The sequence below is a fragment of the Thermobia domestica genome, chromosome 7, assembly GCF_964235325.1.
Source record: "Thermobia domestica chromosome 7, izTheDome1.hap1.1, whole genome shotgun sequence".
NCBI lineage: Eukaryota > Metazoa > Arthropoda > Insecta > Zygentoma > Lepismatidae > Thermobia > Thermobia domestica.
In genome coordinates, this window is record NC_137460.1 from 162,107,677 (window position 1) to 162,128,312 (window position 20,636).

The window sequence follows — 20,636 nt, forward strand, 5'->3', positions numbered from 1 at the left end:
TTTTAATTGGACTCAGGAGAATTATGTCAAAAACGGACTTATAGGTATCCCCAACTTATCTGTAAATAACGTAATAATACCCGGTTGTCGATAAAGTAAAAAAAATAGGTCTCTTTTTTGATAAACATTTGAACTGGGAAAGTTACGTTGACTATATATGCAGAAAAGCTTTTGCCTCTCTTCATTCCCTAAGTAGACTGAAAAAAAAATTCTACCTATCGCCATAAAAAAGGAAACTAGTGGAAAGCTTAGTACTTTGTATAATAGAATACTGCAATACAGTTTATTTAGATTTGAGCGACCATCTGTCGAATAGACTGCAAAGAGTTCAAAATGCCTGCGTCCGTTACATATTTAACTTGAAATATTCGGCTCATTTAACTAGCTACTTTGAAAAGTTAAATTGGATGAAATTGAAAGTACGACGGAGATATTATATACTTACAACTTTATTTAAGACATTAATAAGTAAAAAATCAGAGTACCTTAGGTCTCGTTTTCAATATCAGTACGAATCTCATCAACTCAACACTAGGAGTAACGAAATGTCACTACTTTTTCTGCCGAGGCATAAAACTAGTACTGTCAAACCCATTCACTGCCACAGCCGTGAAATTGTGGAATGATCTTCCAGAAGATATTCGAAAGTCATGTTTAAAAATCAACTCAAAAATTACTTTTTTTCTCAGACTTACCAGCACGACTACTTCAATACTTATTTCGGTGTATATTTTATCTAGCACATGGTCATTACTGTTATTATTATTATCATTTTGTATTTTGAATTGTGTTTTGAATTGTATTTTTAAATGTGTTCTCTTTTCAATGTTCTTGCTATATTCGGTAATTTTCTATTTTATTCTTTATTTGTTATTGTTGACAATGTAATTATGTAGTAGAGTGAGTGAAAGATAAGGCACAAGCCTTAACTCGGTCTTTAATAAATTGAAATTGAAATTTCATAAGCTACCTACAGGAAGGTTTTTTTTTTACTCGTGCTGATCGACAGTTCAGTAAATGTTTTGAGTAGATTCTTCTTAGGAAGAAAACTGTCCAAGATATGAGAAACATCACAGCGAAGACAATGTAATCTAAACCTGTTGAAGGGACACTTCGAGCAGTTCTGTTTTATTAAAGAAAACAAACAACTTCATTGATTATAATTTACACATTGTTTTCAATCAGTCTATGATTTTTCGGTGTTATCGTTTAAATGAAATTTTCCTGTCCCTAACCATATGAAATAAAAAAGTAAAATAATGACAACCAAACAACCATGCTCTACATAGACTCGAACCCTTGATAGGCACGTCTTGTATTCACCTTACTAATGCTGTAGCCAACTGGCGATCTAACACCTTTCTTTGCAAAATTTGTTTACAGTTTATTGGTCATATATTGTTTGAATTAAAGTTGAAATTTTGTCTCCTGTACTTTCTTACGTTAAGGTTTCAAAATATATTTAACAAGTATATCTATCTGCTATCGAAAGACGATTGAAATTAATTAAATCGTCTCAAACTTGCTTCTCTTGAAGGGGCCTTTGGGTTTATGAAGTGCCATTTTTAAATTAGATTCGATTAATATGCGCATGTTTTCAACCCGAAAGGACATGTAAGCAATCGTTAAAAGTAAAACACAAAACGAAATACAAAATAAAAATAAAACAAGGATTTAGTAATTTACTTTATTGAAATGTACTTTAGTTTATTTCTATGAATTTATAATTTAGTTCTCATCGACAAACAACGAGAAAAAGCAATGTTTTGTTTAACATAAAGTTCCATGAATACTGGTTGAGCTAAGAGAATTACTCTCTTTGTATTTTTTGAGATTGACTTTATGGGTGGAGAAGTTTGACAATATGTTTAGGTAGTACAACAAATCGATCGATAAGGTATATCTCCCTAGCAACCAACTTCCTTCGTGCGATACAAGTAAACATAACATGTTACAAAAAGTAAATGAAATGAAGTGAATGATCTGTATGAAGTGTTGTAATAGCAAGAGAAGATGTGAGAAATAAAGAGAAGAGGAAGAAAATTATGATGTTTTTATAATGATATATCAGTGACAATATTTAAGATACAATTTTAACTTTGTTATCTGTTAGACAGTACAACACACTAAAAAATATATTTTCCTTACTAGACTTTTTAATGTGGCCTTCATTGTTATGTTATATTTATTTCTAATATTGAGAATGATAAAATATTTTTTTTTCTCCTTGATATGTAATTGATATTGAGATCTCATTAACAGCGACGGAAACATATCCTGATATGATTCATCACTTATGTAAAATCTCTCTCTCCAACTATGATTCCCGCTGAATTTTGAAATATATTTTCAGTAGAAATTCATAAAAGTTTGTGCTTTATTCAAGTTTTTTTTTTTTTTCAGCAAATAATGTCAGTTGTCAAGCGAAGATTTTAATACTCGAAATCTTTTCGCTTAATGCAGATAATATTCATCTACTTTTATAGTTGTGTGAATTCTAATTAAGGGTAATCAATAAATCGACCTGTGTAATTCTATAGGTTATTAATTACTTGAGCAAACTTTGAATTTAAGCAGTTAGTAAAACAAGTATAAATTAATAATTATTACTCTTTCCCCTAGGTATGTTTGACTTCTGGCATGTAATGGATAAATGTGCTGCTGTAGCTAGGAAGGAAGTGTTTTATGTATGGCCTTTTGGAATAGCAGCATGGTTAGCAGGAGTCGTTTTTATTGATAGGGGAAACAGTAAGAAGGCCCAAGCACAGCTAAACCACACAGCGGAACTAATGAGAACTAAGAAGGTACATATTCATTTTTATTTAATGTAAATGTACATTCCTATTCAACAAAATCGTACTTTTGCAGCAAAAAATGAAATCATATCTAAATGCTAGTCATTGCTCACTGTACTAGATAACTCGTTGATATTAGCTCTTATATCTATCTTATGATATCGTAATTTGTTTTAATACTGTCAGTTTTAAGTAAAACTGCTACCTGTATATATATATATATATATATATATATATATATATCAGGTAGCAGTTTTACTTAAAACTGACAGTATTAAAACAAATTACGATATCATAAGATAGATATAAGAGCTAATATCAACGAGTTATCTAATAAATGACGTCTCATGTTACTTGCGACAATATTTACATTCCCTTTCTCCATGTTTTCCATATTGAATTTGTGAAGTTAATTGCAGATTCAACCAAAAATAAATAAATAAGTAAATAAATAAAAATAAAAAAGTAAATAAATAAAATAAATAAAAACTCTTATTAAATTTTTCCCTCCGTTCTTCCTTGGTGGAATTTCCAAATTCATGGAAATGAGTGAATGTCATATTTTGTGTACCTCCCTGTCTCCCCCCCCCCTAAAAGCACCATATACTAAATTCTGTGATCATACATCTACAATTTTTAAAAAGTATTTTTCCTGCGTCAGGCATATTGAGTTTGCCTAACTTTCCATAACCGTTAAAAATGGAATTTTCTAAAATGTTTGCAAATCAATGACATTTGGAGTATGTGCGCCAAAAAGTCCCATGTGCTCAATTTTTTGCTGTGCCATGAATCGAGCAATTGAAAATACCAGGTAAATCGGGAATTCCAGGAAGAAAAGGTGGAATTCAAAAGAACAACCACATGGACTCATAGTAGCGAAAAACCACGTTTCCCTTATTTGGATGGTGAATTTTTCTGTCTTTTGCAAAGAATCATCAACCAGCTTTTCCTTATTAAACAAGCCTAATGAAAACTGAAGAGATGGCTGAAAATTAACTTCAAAGATATTCTACTTTAATTTGTCATTCCTTTAATTCGTTGATCCAAGTTTCATTTTTCTTCTTTATATATCGTATTTAATATTCTTCCATTTTTGATAAATACAATCTTTAACCATCTCGAAACTAAAATTTTAGATTGCACAGAATCAGAATTGAGTAGATATTACCATTATGTTGACGATACTTTCTTTGTCTACAAATTTAGATAATGAGTTTCAATGTTAATTTACTTGATTACATAAAATTTGTGCGGGGACTAAAGATTGATTTCAAATAGGAAATAACTAGTTTAAGCTTCGTAGGCTTTACCGACACAATAATAAATTTACAGGAAAGTAACCGCAGGGAATGTAAACTAGTTCGACATCCGCAACTGTAATCAGGGCAAATATATAGATTTTTTTCAGATGGCTAACAAATAAATACTTGTTTACATAACGTGGATTTTGAAGATTAAATCAATGCTTTTGTGAAAGATAAAAGGTGTTCCCACTTGTGACTAGTCAAGATGGTGCATTAACATTGTGAAGTTAAAACTTCATGTCTTCATGACTTGGGCACATACTGGAAGTGATGAGTGAGCACAATATTCCGGCCGTTTTTGCTGGCAGGTATCCGTTTTACAGAGGCTAGATGAACCCCTGCAAAGAGGATACAGTGGGTAAATGTCCCGCTTTCACCGAAGATCGAATGTGGGCTGTCCAGTGGATAGGTAGACACCTTATCGACTACGGCATTGCAGCTCTCCAGTTCTTTTGTGGAATAGAAAAGCAAATTATATTATATACATAATTTAGAAAAGCGGCGAAAACTAATTAAGGACCCCCTTAGAAAGAGTTGAGGTTTAAAAAAAACGAAAGAAATAAAGAAGAGGTATTCAATTACATTCACACTCAGGTAACATGAGGCGTATCAATTTAATTCCTGGCATTGTACTGTATAGCACTATGGTGATAAGTCCTGCAACAATTCAAACTCGAGCGTGTTCTTTCATTCCCGAACATGTGCTGAGAGCTCTCTCGTTACTAAATGGTTAGTATTCATGTATTTACCGCAGGAGACATTGAGAGCTTATATGATTCGGATCCCACGTTAAAGCCGGCCGTACATTGACCAGAGAATAGGACACCCGAGTCGAGGTACAGTACCGTTAGCAATGCAATAAAGCCTCGAACAGCATATTCACTCGAACACATGTTAGAAAAAGACCTTTCCAACGTTGTGATTGAGACACACAGTCAACGCACTCAGGCCTTTTCAGGATTTTCTCCTGCATCCATCTCCCTGGGTTTGAGTGTCCTGTGTTTCTAGTCAATGTGCGGCCGCCTAAACTGTGCTTCCTCATGTCTTACATAGCCTGAAGAGGGATGTTAACTCAAACTCAATCAACTAACACGAATATGTGCTTGGTTTAGTCAGAGACAAGTTGATTCGTAAAGTAGCAGACAAAAACAAAAACAAAAAAAAAAAAAAAAAAAAAACTTGCCTCACTTTTCTTACAGGACTAACATTTAAAAATATAAATATATATATATATATATATATATATATATATATATATATATATATATATATATATATATATATATATATATATATATATATATATCAGGTAGCAGTTTTACTTAAAACTGACAGTATTAAAACAAATTACGATATCATAAGATAGATATACGTTTATTTCACTCTATTTCAAACAAATTACAAAAGTTTTGGGAAGCGTAATATTGACATAGCATTAGTGACTCTAAAGAACGTAGAGAAAATTTAACAGGTTATAAAATTTTCTTCACTGATCTGCTTAATTCTGCAGGTATCTATGAAATCTCATATACGTGCCAAGATATTTATATACGAATGACAAAAATGGAGCACATACAATAGGATGAATGAACATATTCGAGATACCAAATACAGCGATGCCCTAACATAAGACTTTTCAAAACACCTAAAAACGACAAAGCATAACATTGATCAAGTGAAATTAATCAAAAAATCATCATACGTAAAAGGACTGACATACGCTTTTTAGTTTCATTTAACTGAAATGGATATTTCAATTAGCATTTCAAAGAAAGCCAATTACTTAAGACATTTCATTTCGCTTATGCATTTATTCTAAGTAGTGGAAATTTGCAATTAAATTTCAGTCTGTTATTCGTACACTTAAAACGATGACCACCGTATTTGTATCGTCATCGGTTGCTACAGCAAGGTCCATGTTGGTACAGAACTTGGACTGTCTTGTTGCTTAGTAGGGAATTAATTTAAAGAAAAAAATATGATTCATGTTTTTTCAAGTGCGTACGACGTGAACTATAAAAAGAAGAAAATATATTGTTTCCGGGAAACATGGAAATGTCAGGGAATTCGAGAAGACAGGGGAAAAACGAGGGAATTCTGCTAAGAATCGAGAATTTCGACTTGTTAACAGTGAGATTTTGCGTAAGTTGGATAAGAAAATAACGTCAATATTGCTCTCACTTCACAAGGCTTTGTCTCATCACTACAAAAGTTCCGAAGTTGACAAGGAAATCTGGGGCGATGAACTGTGGAAAGTGACAATGACTACGTATTATTCAGTCAAAAGCAGCAGTGCTGTAAAGTGGAGGAATAAAGTGACAGCGCCATAAGAATATATTTCGGAAAGACGAAACACGTACGTGGATCAAAATTAAAGTGGGGCGTGGACGTAGTGAACAACCATGTTTTCAGGGACTTCATAACGACGTTTTAACCAAAATGGAGGAACCACTTCGCGGGAAGCACTACGACACAAAAGAAACCATCATCCGTGTCAAATGGCTGTTTTTTGCGGGACATCGACAAAGATTGATGCGCTGACGGTGTACGACGCCTTTCACACGTGTTGGAGAAGGTGATAGTAGGGGACGATTACATTGAAAGAATGTAACAGGTGTTCTTCTGTGCATAAAGCTAAAAACGAATTATAATATTGCCGTTACTTTTTATCCACCTCTTGTAAAAAAGATTTAAAATAAAAATAAAACGATTTCAGATGAGGTTGAGAGTTTGTTTTTTAATTGGCAATTTCTTACTTAGAATCTAATTTGTGTTTTCCACTAATAATGTGTAACGAACTTTTCTTATTTAGTTCTGAGCATTATCTCTTGCTTCGCTTGTGCAATGAAATATTGGTGAATCATCCACAAAATGCAGATAGGTCAATTAATTTTCGGCGCACAAATAATTTCGACCATTTTCCATTTCCGTTCTCGCTTTTCTATCGTTTTATCAAGTTTCCTTTCCTGCATTATTGGTGATTGGAACGAAGGTGTCGGTGTCAAATATAAAAGTAGGAGGGGAGAAAATAGAACAAGTGAATAGCTTTCGATATCTGGGTAGTATTCTTAGTAATAACATGAAGTGCCAACGTGAAATAAAAGCAAGTATAGGAATGGCGAAAGAAGCCTTTAGGAGGAAGAAAAGTCTGTTTTGTGGAACCTTGAATAAAGAGTTGAGAAAAAGACTCATAAAATGCTTCGTGTGGAGTGTTGTACTGTATGGGGCAGAAACGTGGACATTACGTAAAGGTGATGAAAATCGACTGGAAGCCTTCGAAATGTGGGCGTGGAGAAGAATGGAAAGAATTAGTTGGATCGAGCGGAAAACGAATGAGAGAGTGTTAGAAATGGTGGGTGAGAAAAGAACACTTTTAGATATTATTAGGAAGAGGAAGAGAAACTGGTTGGGACATTGCCTAAGAAGAGATTGTATCATGAGGGACGTCCTAGAAGGTATGGTGTCGGGAAAGAGAGGGAGGGGGCGAAGGAGATTACAATTAATGGATGATATAAAAACAGAAAGATCATACGCGAAGACGAAGAAGTTAGCGGAGGACCGTGGAGCCTGGAAGTTTCTCAGCTGCGGCAAGTGACCTGCCAATAAAGGCAGAATACCTATGATGATGATGATGATGATTTCCTACATTAAGTGAAGGAAGCTTATCAAACAAATGAAAGGATTTTGGAATACGAGTACTCGTAGTAGAGCTTCATTGTAATGTATTATAAGTAGCAAGGAGGTTTATTTCGGAAGTACTTATGAGTTTATCAAAACTACTGATAAAGTTACATACCAGCGTATGCATTAGGTTGTACTCAGTGGATAACCGGATTAATTTCATCAGACTCTTGATTTTTAAATTTGAGATATGTTTATAGATACGAAAATATACTTTCTACTTCGTGCATATAATGCAATATTTAAAAATTGTTATACATTTATAGGTACATATTTATACATTTATAGGTACATATTTCCCGTATATTCGTAATGATTTATTAAAGATGGTGTGTCTCAAATTTAATATATTGGTTATTCCCATTTTAAAATTAGTTTGACATTTAAAATGATGCAGCAACTTATGAACAATATTTATGGTACACGAGTTCAAATAAAGTTTCATTCTCTTTTTGTTTTTAATCATTCTTTGAGCCAAATTATTGTATACTTTTTCAATGCCGAGATGTTCAAAGCTTTATAAAATAGGACTTTTTCAGACAAGACGTCCAAAAAATATTTTGTAACTGGAATACAGCATTTCAGAGAGGATACAAAAATTGTTCTGGGAGTTGGAGTGTGTGTTTACATTGTCACACCTCTTCTACCATTCATATTCAGAAATATGTATCAAATACTGTATTTCTTTATTTAACAATTTGCAGTGAAATGAAAGAAAAGAAAGGACCATTAGAATTTGTGGTTCAAATTATCGTAAAATAATATTAACTTGCTTCTAGTACAGTGTGGGAATAACGAAGTTTTATGATGCAATTCTGTTTTAATGTTTACATATTCATACTTTTACTGCAGGAAAAATATCATAAACAGGATCTCCGTCATACTCATATGTTGCTGTTCAATATGTTGTTTATCGCCAAAATCCTTAGGTTTTGAAACTAGGAAAGGAGATTCCTTCGTGCTGACAGTTCATTGTCACGTGTTACATTTTATGAAGGAAACTGATCCAAGAGATTCAGATGTTATGTGGGTTCGAAAATATTTTGCATGTTGATACTTGGTGCCGTCGCTGAGCAACATCGGACGGCAAGTGGTAACGAGTCACATGAAAGGTAAAAAGTATATGTAGAGATCGCGCCATCACAATATTACGAACGGTTAATGTCTGTGAATCAAGAAAAGAAAGTCATTCTATTTGTACCTCATCTGTACAAAACTTCTGGTGAAGTTGCATACTTAAATGTGGATTCTACAATGTAAGTGATAATGAGTTCGAGAGCGAAACAAATAAGTTTACAGGAATTCTTAGTAAAAGATAACATTACGAAAGCAGAATTACTATCATGTATTCAAAGTATAATGACACGCCAATACGCACTGCTGCTAAAGATGTTCAGGTATCAAACTTGTGTTCCCGGACAGTGAGATTGGTCTAAAAATGAATCTTCAACGTGACACAATAGCATATACTTTAGAATATCGTTTATAACTATATTTTAGAAGTAAACTAATTCAATTGTCGAAGAAGACGTAAATGTGCTATTGTGGAGTACCGCGAAAAAGCAACTGTTACGCGTTATTTCGAATCGGTGTCTTTAGGAAATTCTGCAGCTTCTGATCTTTTAATCGCTTTCAAAAAGACGCCTTCTCTCTTATAAAAGATAGTTCAGATTTCAATGGATGGTTCCAATGTAAACTTTGCATTTTTGCCCATCTTCAAGCCAGGCATCAAGACCTCACCCAATGACTAATAATTAATATAGGAAGCGGTGGATTACTCACTTGCATGAAGCATTTAAGACTATAATTGAAGCAACGAACTCGAGAATTGTAGAATTTCTAAGAGCTCTATATAAGTTCTGTTACGCCTTGCTGAGTACACTCTTGTAGAGGCTCAGAAATTTTTTCAGTGAATGGCTTGAAAAATAGTGTTTCCCAACGAGCCGTTGACATTTGTCCATATCTTCTGTTGTATATTTAAGGTGTGAAGAAAGATAAGAAAGTTCCTAGCACTTCAAAAATACTAATTTCTAAACTAACACTTTTTTAAAGCACTTGCTTCAGAAGTAGAAACTTTTCTGACTGAACTTGAGACTGATACTCCTCTCAGTCCATTTCTTTCTTCATAATAGGATCGGATGGATAAGAAATATGTTGCAAAAGTTTGTAGAACCAAAAGCTTTTAGTTCTTCAAGTCCATAAATACCAATTGATGTGGAAAATGAATATCTTCTTCCTGTGCAAAACAACATTGATTTCTGCTACACATACTCCTGTGAAGAAATGGACTGAGAGTCACCTACTTATCAATAAATATTCATAGGGAGTTTTGATATGCAGATCCACCTGCATTAAAATATTGATATGCAAACAAGTTTACAATGAAATCGGCACGTCACAGTACCATACTAGGCTACATATATGAACATCCATGTGAATTTGGTTAGATTATCAGAGAAAAAAATGACATTCACAGAAATTAAATTATTTAGCCAGTTATAAAAACACCTACCAGTTAAAAATGTCGGCTTTTAAGAAAAAGTTGAAAGAACTTCTTTTAATAATAATCTCTATAGTATTCAAGAATTAATAAATGACTAGGTTTTTGATTGAATTTGTGCTAAAACATTTAACACTAAATCAAACTCTGTATAGAATCACTAAAACTCCTATACAGAATTAATTAATGTTTAATTAGATATTTAAAATAATTACTTCAATTAGGGAGTACTCTACACGAACTTTAACTACACCTCTAAGAATTATTTGTATATGTACTTTATTCCGTATACTTTTTCAGTTGTTACGTTTATTAAGATATGACGAAGCCATTTTGTACAACATAGTTAAAGGTGAATTAAATATCGATATATATATATATATATATATATATATATATATATATATATATATATATATATATTGATAGCTAGATAGGTAGATAGATAGATGTAGATGCCAAAGTTTTGATTTTTTTTGGTTTGTTATACATTCTTAAATATGACACATTTTTGAATAGAGAAATGATGAGGTAAGTCCAACAAACAAAATTATCTTCACACGATGATGGTAAAGAGGAAATACAAGAAAAGGATGAATACAAAATTACAATCACATACACAAATAAATAGTAAAGATAAAACTTAGATTAACGAGTAGAAAAGAAAAGATACAGGTGCTAGAAATAGCGATGAAAACCTCGAAAGAAAACTAGAGTTAAGGTGAGGAGCAAGAAAAGAAGTGAACAGCTACAAGTACTTAGGAACAGTAATAACAGCAGACGGAAGAATTCTTAAGGAGCTAACGAATAGAATGGGAAAGGAACATGAGTCTCTGGCATAAGTATATACAGATAATAATAATAATAATAATAATAATAATAATAATAATAATAATAATAATAATAATAATAATAATAATAATAATAATAATCTGCGATACATACAACTACCGTAATATTTGGGGTAGAAATACAAGCAATGACAGAGCGGAGGTTGAATCGGATACAAGCAAGCAAAATTAAATTGTTATGGAGCATATTGACACAGGCAAGAATGTTCAAAACCAGGAATGAAGATAAAAGAATTAGATGAAGAAAGCAGATGTTTTGTTCATGGCTAGTTGGAACGGGAACAAAATAGGATAATGGTGATAACGATGCAAACAATTTCGAAAATTTAATTTTTTTTAAAAATATTATTGAAAAAGGTAAAGCAAACGAAGTATATTCTTGCCGTAATGTCGAATAAGTTTAGATAACAAACATATGTTGTTTACTTTATATACAGTAGTATAAAATGTAATTTTGTTTTCCTAGGTTAAGCTGTGGATATTTCCTGAGGGAACAAGAAATCTAAATCGCCCGTTTCTACCATTTAAGAAAGGAGCCTTTAGAGTAGCAATTGCGTGTCAGGTTCCCATAGTTCCTGTTGTGTTTTCACCTTACTATTTTCTGAATCCAAAAAGAAAGTTTTTTGGAAGTGGTAAGTTTTAATCTATCAATAATTTTATATTTTAATTACTGTATTTCGCAGATAAAAGTTTTTTTTTTATTTATTTATTTATCCGATTCTCTTATTCACTAATCTTTGTGATGAACAAACATCGTGTGTGGGAATTCTGAGTTCTCCTGTTTCCTTTCTTCATTCCATCACTACCATCAGTTTCCTTTAACCTACACAGTATAACTGTGGGACGTAAAACTGAAAAAAAATAATTTCATTTCGCTAATAACATTTGCCTTACGTATACAACTCGAGTTAATTCTTGTCTGAAAGTGTGCCATAATTGACACATACTGTGTTTTCTTATTTATGTAGCCACCTCCACAAGAAAATATATTTCATGTCACTCATAAAAACTACTTTATGCTGTGTTCGGAACCAGTAAGTAGCGTAGTATTTGGAAGAAAGAAACAAAGAAAAAGTAGATAAAAATGTGAGAACGGTGTGAAGTGATCATTTTGAAGTGTTTTTGAGTTAAAACCTGTTTTTCTTTTTGTATTTTCATGCTAGATTGAAATAGTACTTCATTTAGAAATACTAATAATAAAGATTCGAAAACTGTGAAATCCTTGCTATTTTTTAAAAAATCACATTTCAGAAAACTTTAGGATAAATTGTTGTTAGCCACCATTGGAAATATAATTTTAAAATTAATCTTTTGAAATTAATCCCTTATATAATTAACTGATTATAATAAAAAAATATTCTTTAATAAGTAAAATAAACTTAATCCATTAAAATTAAAATTTACTATATATTAAAATTGCATTCTACAAACTAAGAATCATGACAAGTTAATTTTATTAGCCTTATCAATGTTAACAAAATTATTTATGAGAGACTAAGTATGTTAGAAGAAAGTTTTCACCAGTTACCATTTTATTTATAACTCAAACTACGTATCAGGCGTTATCCCTGGTTTGGTGTGTATTCGATTCCATGTAAAAGAGAATCGAAGACACTGCAGCAGTTCAAATCCCACTTTAGACTGTATGTCTCATCTTATATAGCCTTGCTACTGACAAGGGATATAAACACAAATCAATCACACTATTTATGATTCATTTAAGCTTTAGCTGACATGAGAAATAAATCATTCCTTGATTTGATTTAAAATAATAGATGAAAATTTTCAAATGTAAGATAATTTACATTATACTTTAACTAGTATTTAATATTCGTCTGGAAATTATCTAGAAAAAATAGTGTTATTGTTTCCATAATTCATTATTAGAATATAAATATTTATTATGAATAAATGTATTTTTTTGTGTAGAACTGCCACACCGGTATTATTCAATTTTTACACATTTCTATGAGAAATAGGCTTTTTAACTTCAGCTCCAGTAACACGATTGAACTGAATAAACGCAAGGTATTACTCTCTAAAAGGTGATGTACTCTCTAAAATGTATGTAAATTGAATATCTACTAATGCGTTAATTAATCAAATGAGTTAGTCAATTCTACTACATCAAGTAATATTCATTAAGATAAGCTTAAAACAAACCGTATGATTAGTTGTGTGTGTTCTGTTCTGATTACCTGATACAGTGAATTAAATTTTCATGAGCAGCTATTAGCTTATATATACACACACAGGGTGTTTCTAAACAACACCAACAACTTTTAAGAGATGGTTCCTGATACCAAGATAACCCAATAAGTGTGGACCAACCTGTAGAAATGCTCTCTTTCAGCGCTACAATCAGCTAAAAAATTGTCGAAAAGTACAAAAACAACCAAAACTCGAGAACAAATTGTAACATCAAAGTCGGGTGAAATGTAATATTTAATATTTTTGCTAGTATATCCCATTAAGTACAATTGGATGTGATTCAAGGAAGTGTTAAGATAGCTGGGGCAGAAAATATTTTATGTTGTACTTTTGATGTGGAGTTGTTTCAGTTGAGTCTGTGATAGTAGCATAAAATGTAGAATCGGTTTTGTGTTTCGAGGATTATAGTCAAATGTGATGTATTCTCATAGTTTGATGTATTGGTGATTTGAAAGGATGATTTATTGTGATAAAATGAGAATAAATTTATTATAAAATTCAGTTGTTCTTTGTGGATGAATAAAAAAAGATTCTAGAAAAGGTGATTCAGTGTTTATAATGCACCAAGTTATTGCTATAGCTATAGTTGAATACCAGTAAGCTAGGAAGCATCCTTGGCCTTGTCTGTATAACATCATTATTGACATTATACTTGTAAATAATTAATTAATAGAGAGGCGCAAGGGTAACTTTTAAAGAAACTTGAGAATTCCTAGGATATTTTATTAAAAGTTCAATGAGAAAAAATAAACAGCAATCAAGTACACTATTTCAACGAGTAAAATTCAAGTAACTTCCTCAAATTAGAATAATACTATCAGAATTCAAATGAAGGATAGATAGACATGCTTGATTACACACATTGCACGCGCACACATATTCCGTCCCATTTCTTTAGATATATAGTTTCATGCCTATGTAATCACTCTTTATTTTATGTAAACACGTTTTATCACTTAAATTTGCGATTCTATAATCTTATTGATTCTGCTCAGTTATAATATTTCGATTCGGCGTTCATTCTATCAGATTTGATGGTGGTTGTTTCTTCCAGATTGTATGACATTTTTTCCTTTATAGATTTGTAGTCGTAGGGCCGAAGGAATATCATCTTTAGAGCCTCTCGTCAAAGCTGAATTATTTTCAGCTTCCAACTCAAGTGACTTTTTGCGTTCTGAATTGATCACTATTTTCTACATGATCTTCAGCTAAAGGTTCTAAAATTGCTTTAATTTCCTCGTCTGTTAATCTCCTTTCATACTTTTTTATATCCTATGAAAATAATTAGAGAAGTTGGGAAAAAGTTATAAGAATTGGGGCAGGGGTGACTAAAATGTTTCAGGAGTGACAATCTTATCAACCAGGCATAACGGCTCAACTATAAGTAATGTGTGAGAAAGAAATATAGCATAAAGTCCCGGTCAGACAATTCTACATGGAAATAGGTGAGTTCTGGTTAACTCAAAAAATAACTTATCTTGTAGTAGCAACGTGTATTATGTATACGGCAAAAAAAAAAAAAAAAAAAAAAAAAAAATATATATATATATATATATATATATATATATACACTGCGAGCGTTCTTAAGGGTTAATTACAATCTGTTGTTATTCTAATTAGGTCATTTTTTGCTTGAACTAATTCCAATGTCAAAATTTAATTAATTTATTGTTCCTATGTAATAGTTACCATGAATAAAATCTATATTCACCTTCGAGAAAAATCATAAGAGGATAATGTGCAAAATTTATGAAAGCTTAAAAATAAAACACAGTAAGTTTATTGTAATAAAGAAGGTGTAAAGAAACATGCACAGGGAGATATTTAAACTTAACACAAGCACAATAAGTCAGGTATAAAGTAGAATGTAGTCAAATATATATTGTTCCACAAATGAGTTCTAGTCATACTTTTCGTTAACGGAAATAGAACCTATTTTAACAGTAGTTCAGTGCGAAAGGCCAGTATTAAACAAAGAGAATGAGATTGAACCATCTTAACTGCATTCCACAACACTGTTAAAGCTTCTAGTCGATATATTTTGGATGCAGTCTGTGTTCATTATCAGGATAAAAGCAAAGGGTATTACAAGAATATTACAAGTGAAAATTGAATTAATTTGTATTAAACAAAGAAACAAAGGAATAACTAAAATATTAAATTCTATTTCGCTTTAAGTATTTTATCTTCGTGATTAGAGTATTCACTGTAAATGTTGTAATTTTATTTCTTTTTCCTAAACTATAATATCGACTTTGCATTTCTCAATCCTCAAGAACTTGTAAGTCTTATGCGTAGGACCTGGAACTATGTGTTATAACATATTTTTATTTGATATCTGTCGAATAGTAGGGTGAAATATTTAGATGTCTTATGAAGATCTGCAAACTGGATGTATTTGATGATACTTATTTTGGCATTTTACCAATTTTGCATTTTAATGTTCCTTCCCTTTTCTCTTAATGAACTCAGTTAGATGCTAGTTGAAACGCTCTTTCTTTGCATGAGAAGAATAGGTTTGTGGAAAATATTTTAAAGATTTATTTGGATTATTTTATATATTGAGAATAATATTAAAGAAATTGCGCCCTTCTTAAATTGAGTCCTTATTCCTTTAAAAACAATATTTTCTAAAAGACTGAGACACATGTCCACTTACTTTTAATAAGAGTTTATATACCAGATTTCATCTTCGTTACATATGAGTTAATTGAGATACTATATATTTGGCATACATATTAACCCCCTCCTCCACCTTTGGATACGCATTTTAATGGAAGTAACACGAATAAAAAAGTGCTCACCCCAAATACTATATTCAAAAATACGTTTCAAATGATTCAGTCATTTTTTCGTGATGATGAGACAGACAGATATCGATTTGAATGAGAAAAAATATAAAAATCGATCCCTTATTCCCATAGAAAAATCCTATGATAGAAACTTACAATATGATACTGCTTGGTGGTACACTGGTAGAAACAGATATTTTCCATCGCAAAATACATTACAGTGCACTAGCTCAGGAGTAGGAACACACTGAAGATACTGCAAAATAGGTACCATATTGGGTAGCGTTGTATTTCTCTTTCAGCTAGAATATACAAGTTGTGCCTTCTATATCCCTTCCTCCCTGGCCGTTTACGATTTTTTAAATGTTTTGCATTGGGTTTGTCATATTGTATTATCAACGACTTACCTTCATCAAATTGTTATAAAGAATGTCAACAAGAAAAAATATATTTAATTGCAAGTGATCTGCCTTTTTCTTCAGCAATTAAAGAGGTGGATGCTTTCTAGTTTCGTATTCTTATAACTCTGGGTATGACCCTCGTTGGTAATTTTGATTTAGTTTCCTCTGAATTTTCTCACTTTCTTATTTACATACTAGCTGAAATATCTATTCTATGCATGGGGAAGGTAAGGTTTATGCAATATATCATATTTGATAGTAAAGAAATGAGCGAAATAAATAAATAAAGAAAGAAATAAAGAAAGAAAGAAAGAAGAGCAAGCCCTACGATGTTATCTGTATTAAATCCCGGACCTCATGTCCCTTTTTCCCGAAACTTGGGCTTAAATGCAACCAGGACTATCACCAATCAGCTTGTAGATCCCAAAAACTATGGATTCAACATTAATATCGGTCATTTTGAACATGTTATTTTTAGCTCTACCCCTGATAACGATGGGGGCTGAACTTGAATTTGAAAGGCGTCGGAAGTGTTACTATTCATTTCAGTGCCATTAAAATTATAATTAATTGAATGAGGTTTAATGGGCACATCGACATCGAGGCTATTTGTTCCCATTGCGATGAAAATTATGGATTCGACACTAATATCGGTCATTTTAGATATGTTGTGAGGACACTTGGTCGAAGAAGTGTAACATCTTCTTCAGGTCGGCAATCATGAGTGAGTTTTCCTCATGCCGGAAAGGTACATAATGGTCTCAGGATGCTTCCTTCCTTCCCAGTCCCCTGGAAAGTGTGATCGCCGAGGGACGTCATCCCTCATGCGTGACAAGCTAACATGACCATAGATACCGAAAGTCCAGAAATTTTAATTTTAGTACTTTTCGTTCTCCCCTCCGCCGATGACGATGAGGGTTAAAGTCGGACTTAACGGCGTTGCTATTCATCTCAGCGACCCCGAAGACTATGGACTTAACACTAATATCCATCGTCCCGGACATTTATTCTTCCTTTTATGCATACATTTTGACCCCTGCTGATCTTCCTGAAGAAGAAAATAGAAAAACAAGAAGAAAGAAATGAGTGAAACAAATAAATACGGAAGAGCAACGTCTTTGGTATTGCATGTGAATATATATATATATATATATATATATATATATATATATATATATATATATATATAACGAAGACCAATGCCTTCGGCGTTCCCTGTCAATATGAGTGAAATAAATAACGAAGAGTAACTCATTCGGCGTTGTCCCTCTTAAATAAATAATTTGTAAAGATTCCCTGCCAATTCCCGCGTCAGCTGACATGTTCCTTCTTGCCTGAACTTCGACTTAAATGTGATGGTGACTGTCACAAAACAGCTTAGGGATCCCGGAAATTATGGATTCGACACTAATATAGTCATTTTGGACGTTACTTTTCAAGTTCCCACTTAACCATGGGAGCTCCCACTTAAACTTGGACGTCAACGGGGACGTAAGTATCATTATTTATCTCGGGGATCCCGAAAGCTATTAATTTAATGCAAATATCCATCGGAAGCTCCCTCATAAATATATAGCTAGCGTATGCGCTTTTGGCGTGGGAGACTTTTCAGCGACAGTTCATGTAGTTTGGATGCCCCGATAGCTGTAGGTTCACATCTCATGTAGCCTTGCTACTGAAAGGGATGCTAAACTCCAATCCACCATCACTAATATTCATCGTTCCGAGCATTTATCCTCTTCTTTTATGCATGCATTTTGATCCTGTCCAATTTCTTTTGCCGAAAATTGACTAAATGGTTTCGTACGTGATTAGATTGTTTGAAGATATATCGGTACCAAATTTGGTTGTTCTAGCTGACTTCTTCCTTTTCGAAAATCTGATGTTAATTAATTAACAATTAGTTAATTAATTAACCATAAGTTTGTTATTTAACCATTAATATAGGACGATTAGAATAGCAAAAATAACTACATATCATTTAACTAAATCCATCTGGTAGCCCTAGAAACCCCAGTAACAATCAATGTTGGGTCAATGTATTAACTACACATCACTCAATGAAATCCTTCTGGTAGATCTTAAAATTCCAATAATAATCGTGCTGGGTCAATCTGCTTACCACAAAGAACTCAACTTGAATTCGAGTGATAGACTATAGTTCTTAGCTGTAACGTTAGGGATAATAATAATAATAATAATAATAATAATAATAATAATAATAATAATAATAATAATAAGTAGTAGTAGTAGTGGTAGTAGTAGTAATTATTATTATTATTGCTACTACGACTACTACTACTACTACCACTACTACTACTACCACCACCACCACCACCACCACCACCCCCTTCACATAAGGCGCCCTACGAAACATCATATTATAGATAAGTGGTTTTAGTTACCCTGTATACCAGCTTTTTATAATAAATTCAAATAGTGACTGTTAATAAAGAACCTGTAAAGGATACAAGGCGTCCTTTACATAAGGTGCCCTGCGAAATATCACATTATATTTTTAATTTTTTTTTTTATTCTTTTGCATTTCAGTTTTATATTATAAATTCATACAGTTGCTATTGGCAGAGAACAGGTAAAGTGTGTAATCACTTGCAAAAATATTATAAAGTTATGTAGGTATAAAGCGAAACAATGTGATACATCAAGATAGTTCGGATAGTCAAACGTACGATGCATTCATGAAATACTACATTGACACTAGTCTATAATTTACGATTTTCACGGCATCGAAGCTTTTACAGTCTTAATATGCATCCATATATCCGAGAATATTGATTGTTCCTATGTGTTTTAAAGCAGTGTTCAGATTAATCAGTACCTATTGTATTTCTAAAATATAGCTATATTTCCGTGAAATGTGATCTTCCTGTCACCACGGCATGGCGCGTCCTCAGGTTGTGGATCAAGGAGAAGGCCTCTAGATACAGAGGTTAGCTGCGAATACACTGAATAAGCAGTCGCGGACAGACAACAAGGGGCGATCCTCCAGCTTGGGAATTTGGTGTGGGGCTAACAATCTCATCCTGTAAAAAGAGGCTTGTTTAGATATATTCGCAGAATCCTCGGATCAGAATTGATAACTTGGCACGAACTTCGCAAAGTAAAATCGACATGAGATATAGAACATGGAATATAAGAAGTCTCTATAGGAAAGGCGCGTTAAAATTTGTAACGAATGAGTTTTGAAATAAAGGATAGACCGAGTGGGATATCAGGAAGTTAGATGAGAAGGAAATAGAGGAATCAAGTCGGGAAATTTTGCACTCTTTTACGGGGAACGAATTAAAAATTACCAACTAGGAGCAGGGCTTTTCGTTCACAAAGGAATAATATCAGCAATTACATGGGTTGAATTTGTTAATAATAGATTTTCTTTTACCTCTCTTAAGGGTCGGTGGTATAATATTATTGTTTTAAATGCACATATCCCAACAGAAAATAAGGATGACGATAAAAAAAAAGACAGTTTTTACGAAAGAATAGAACGGGTATTTGATCATCTCCCGCAATACTATTGAAAATTCTGTTAGACGATTTCAGTGCGAAGATAGGACGAGAGAGTATTTTCAAACCGATTATAGGGAATAAATGTCTGCATAAGGAAGGTTGTGACAACGGCGTTAGACTCGTGAACTTTGCAGCATCCAGAAACCTTATCGTGAAGATTACAGAATTCCCACATCGCGACATTCATAAATATACTTGGACTTCATCAGATGGAAAAACATAATCAAACTGATCACGTTTTAGTAGACAGAAGAAAACAGCCTAGCACAACTGATGTTCAGTCGTTCAGAGGAGCTGATTGTGATACTGATTACCATCTGGTAGCAGCGATAATAGAGAGAAACTGTCGTTGAATAAAGGAAATATTCAATATCTGAAAACGGAGCAGTTTAATTTAAATAAATTGGAGGAGCGTCAGTTGAGAGGGGAGCCAGATTGAAGTGTCGAATAGATTCTCGGTTTTAAAAGGTTCAGAATGCACTAGTATTCAGGATACTTTATTGAAATTAGAGATATCATTAAAGTTTCAGGAAAAGAAATATTGGAGCACGCACAAATACGTGGGAACAAATC

At 32.8% G+C, this 20,636-nt stretch overlaps 1 protein-coding gene across 6 annotated transcripts in view; it reads left to right on the forward strand.

Moving 5' to 3' along the window:
* The window catches only part of LOC145690544 (1-acyl-sn-glycerol-3-phosphate acyltransferase alpha-like), a 277,314-nt gene that overhangs the window by 216,503 nt on the left and 40,175 nt on the right, over window positions 1-20,636 (forward strand). For all 6 annotated transcript variants that reach the window (XM_081765526.1, XM_081765523.1, XM_081765522.1 and 3 more), the window contains exons 4-5: window positions 2,623-2,804; window positions 11,598-11,763. In XM_081765526.1, the coding sequence (XP_081621652.1) occupies window positions 2,623-2,804; window positions 11,598-11,763 (348 nt within the window). The remainder of the gene's footprint in view (window positions 1-2,622; window positions 2,805-11,597; window positions 11,764-20,636) is intronic.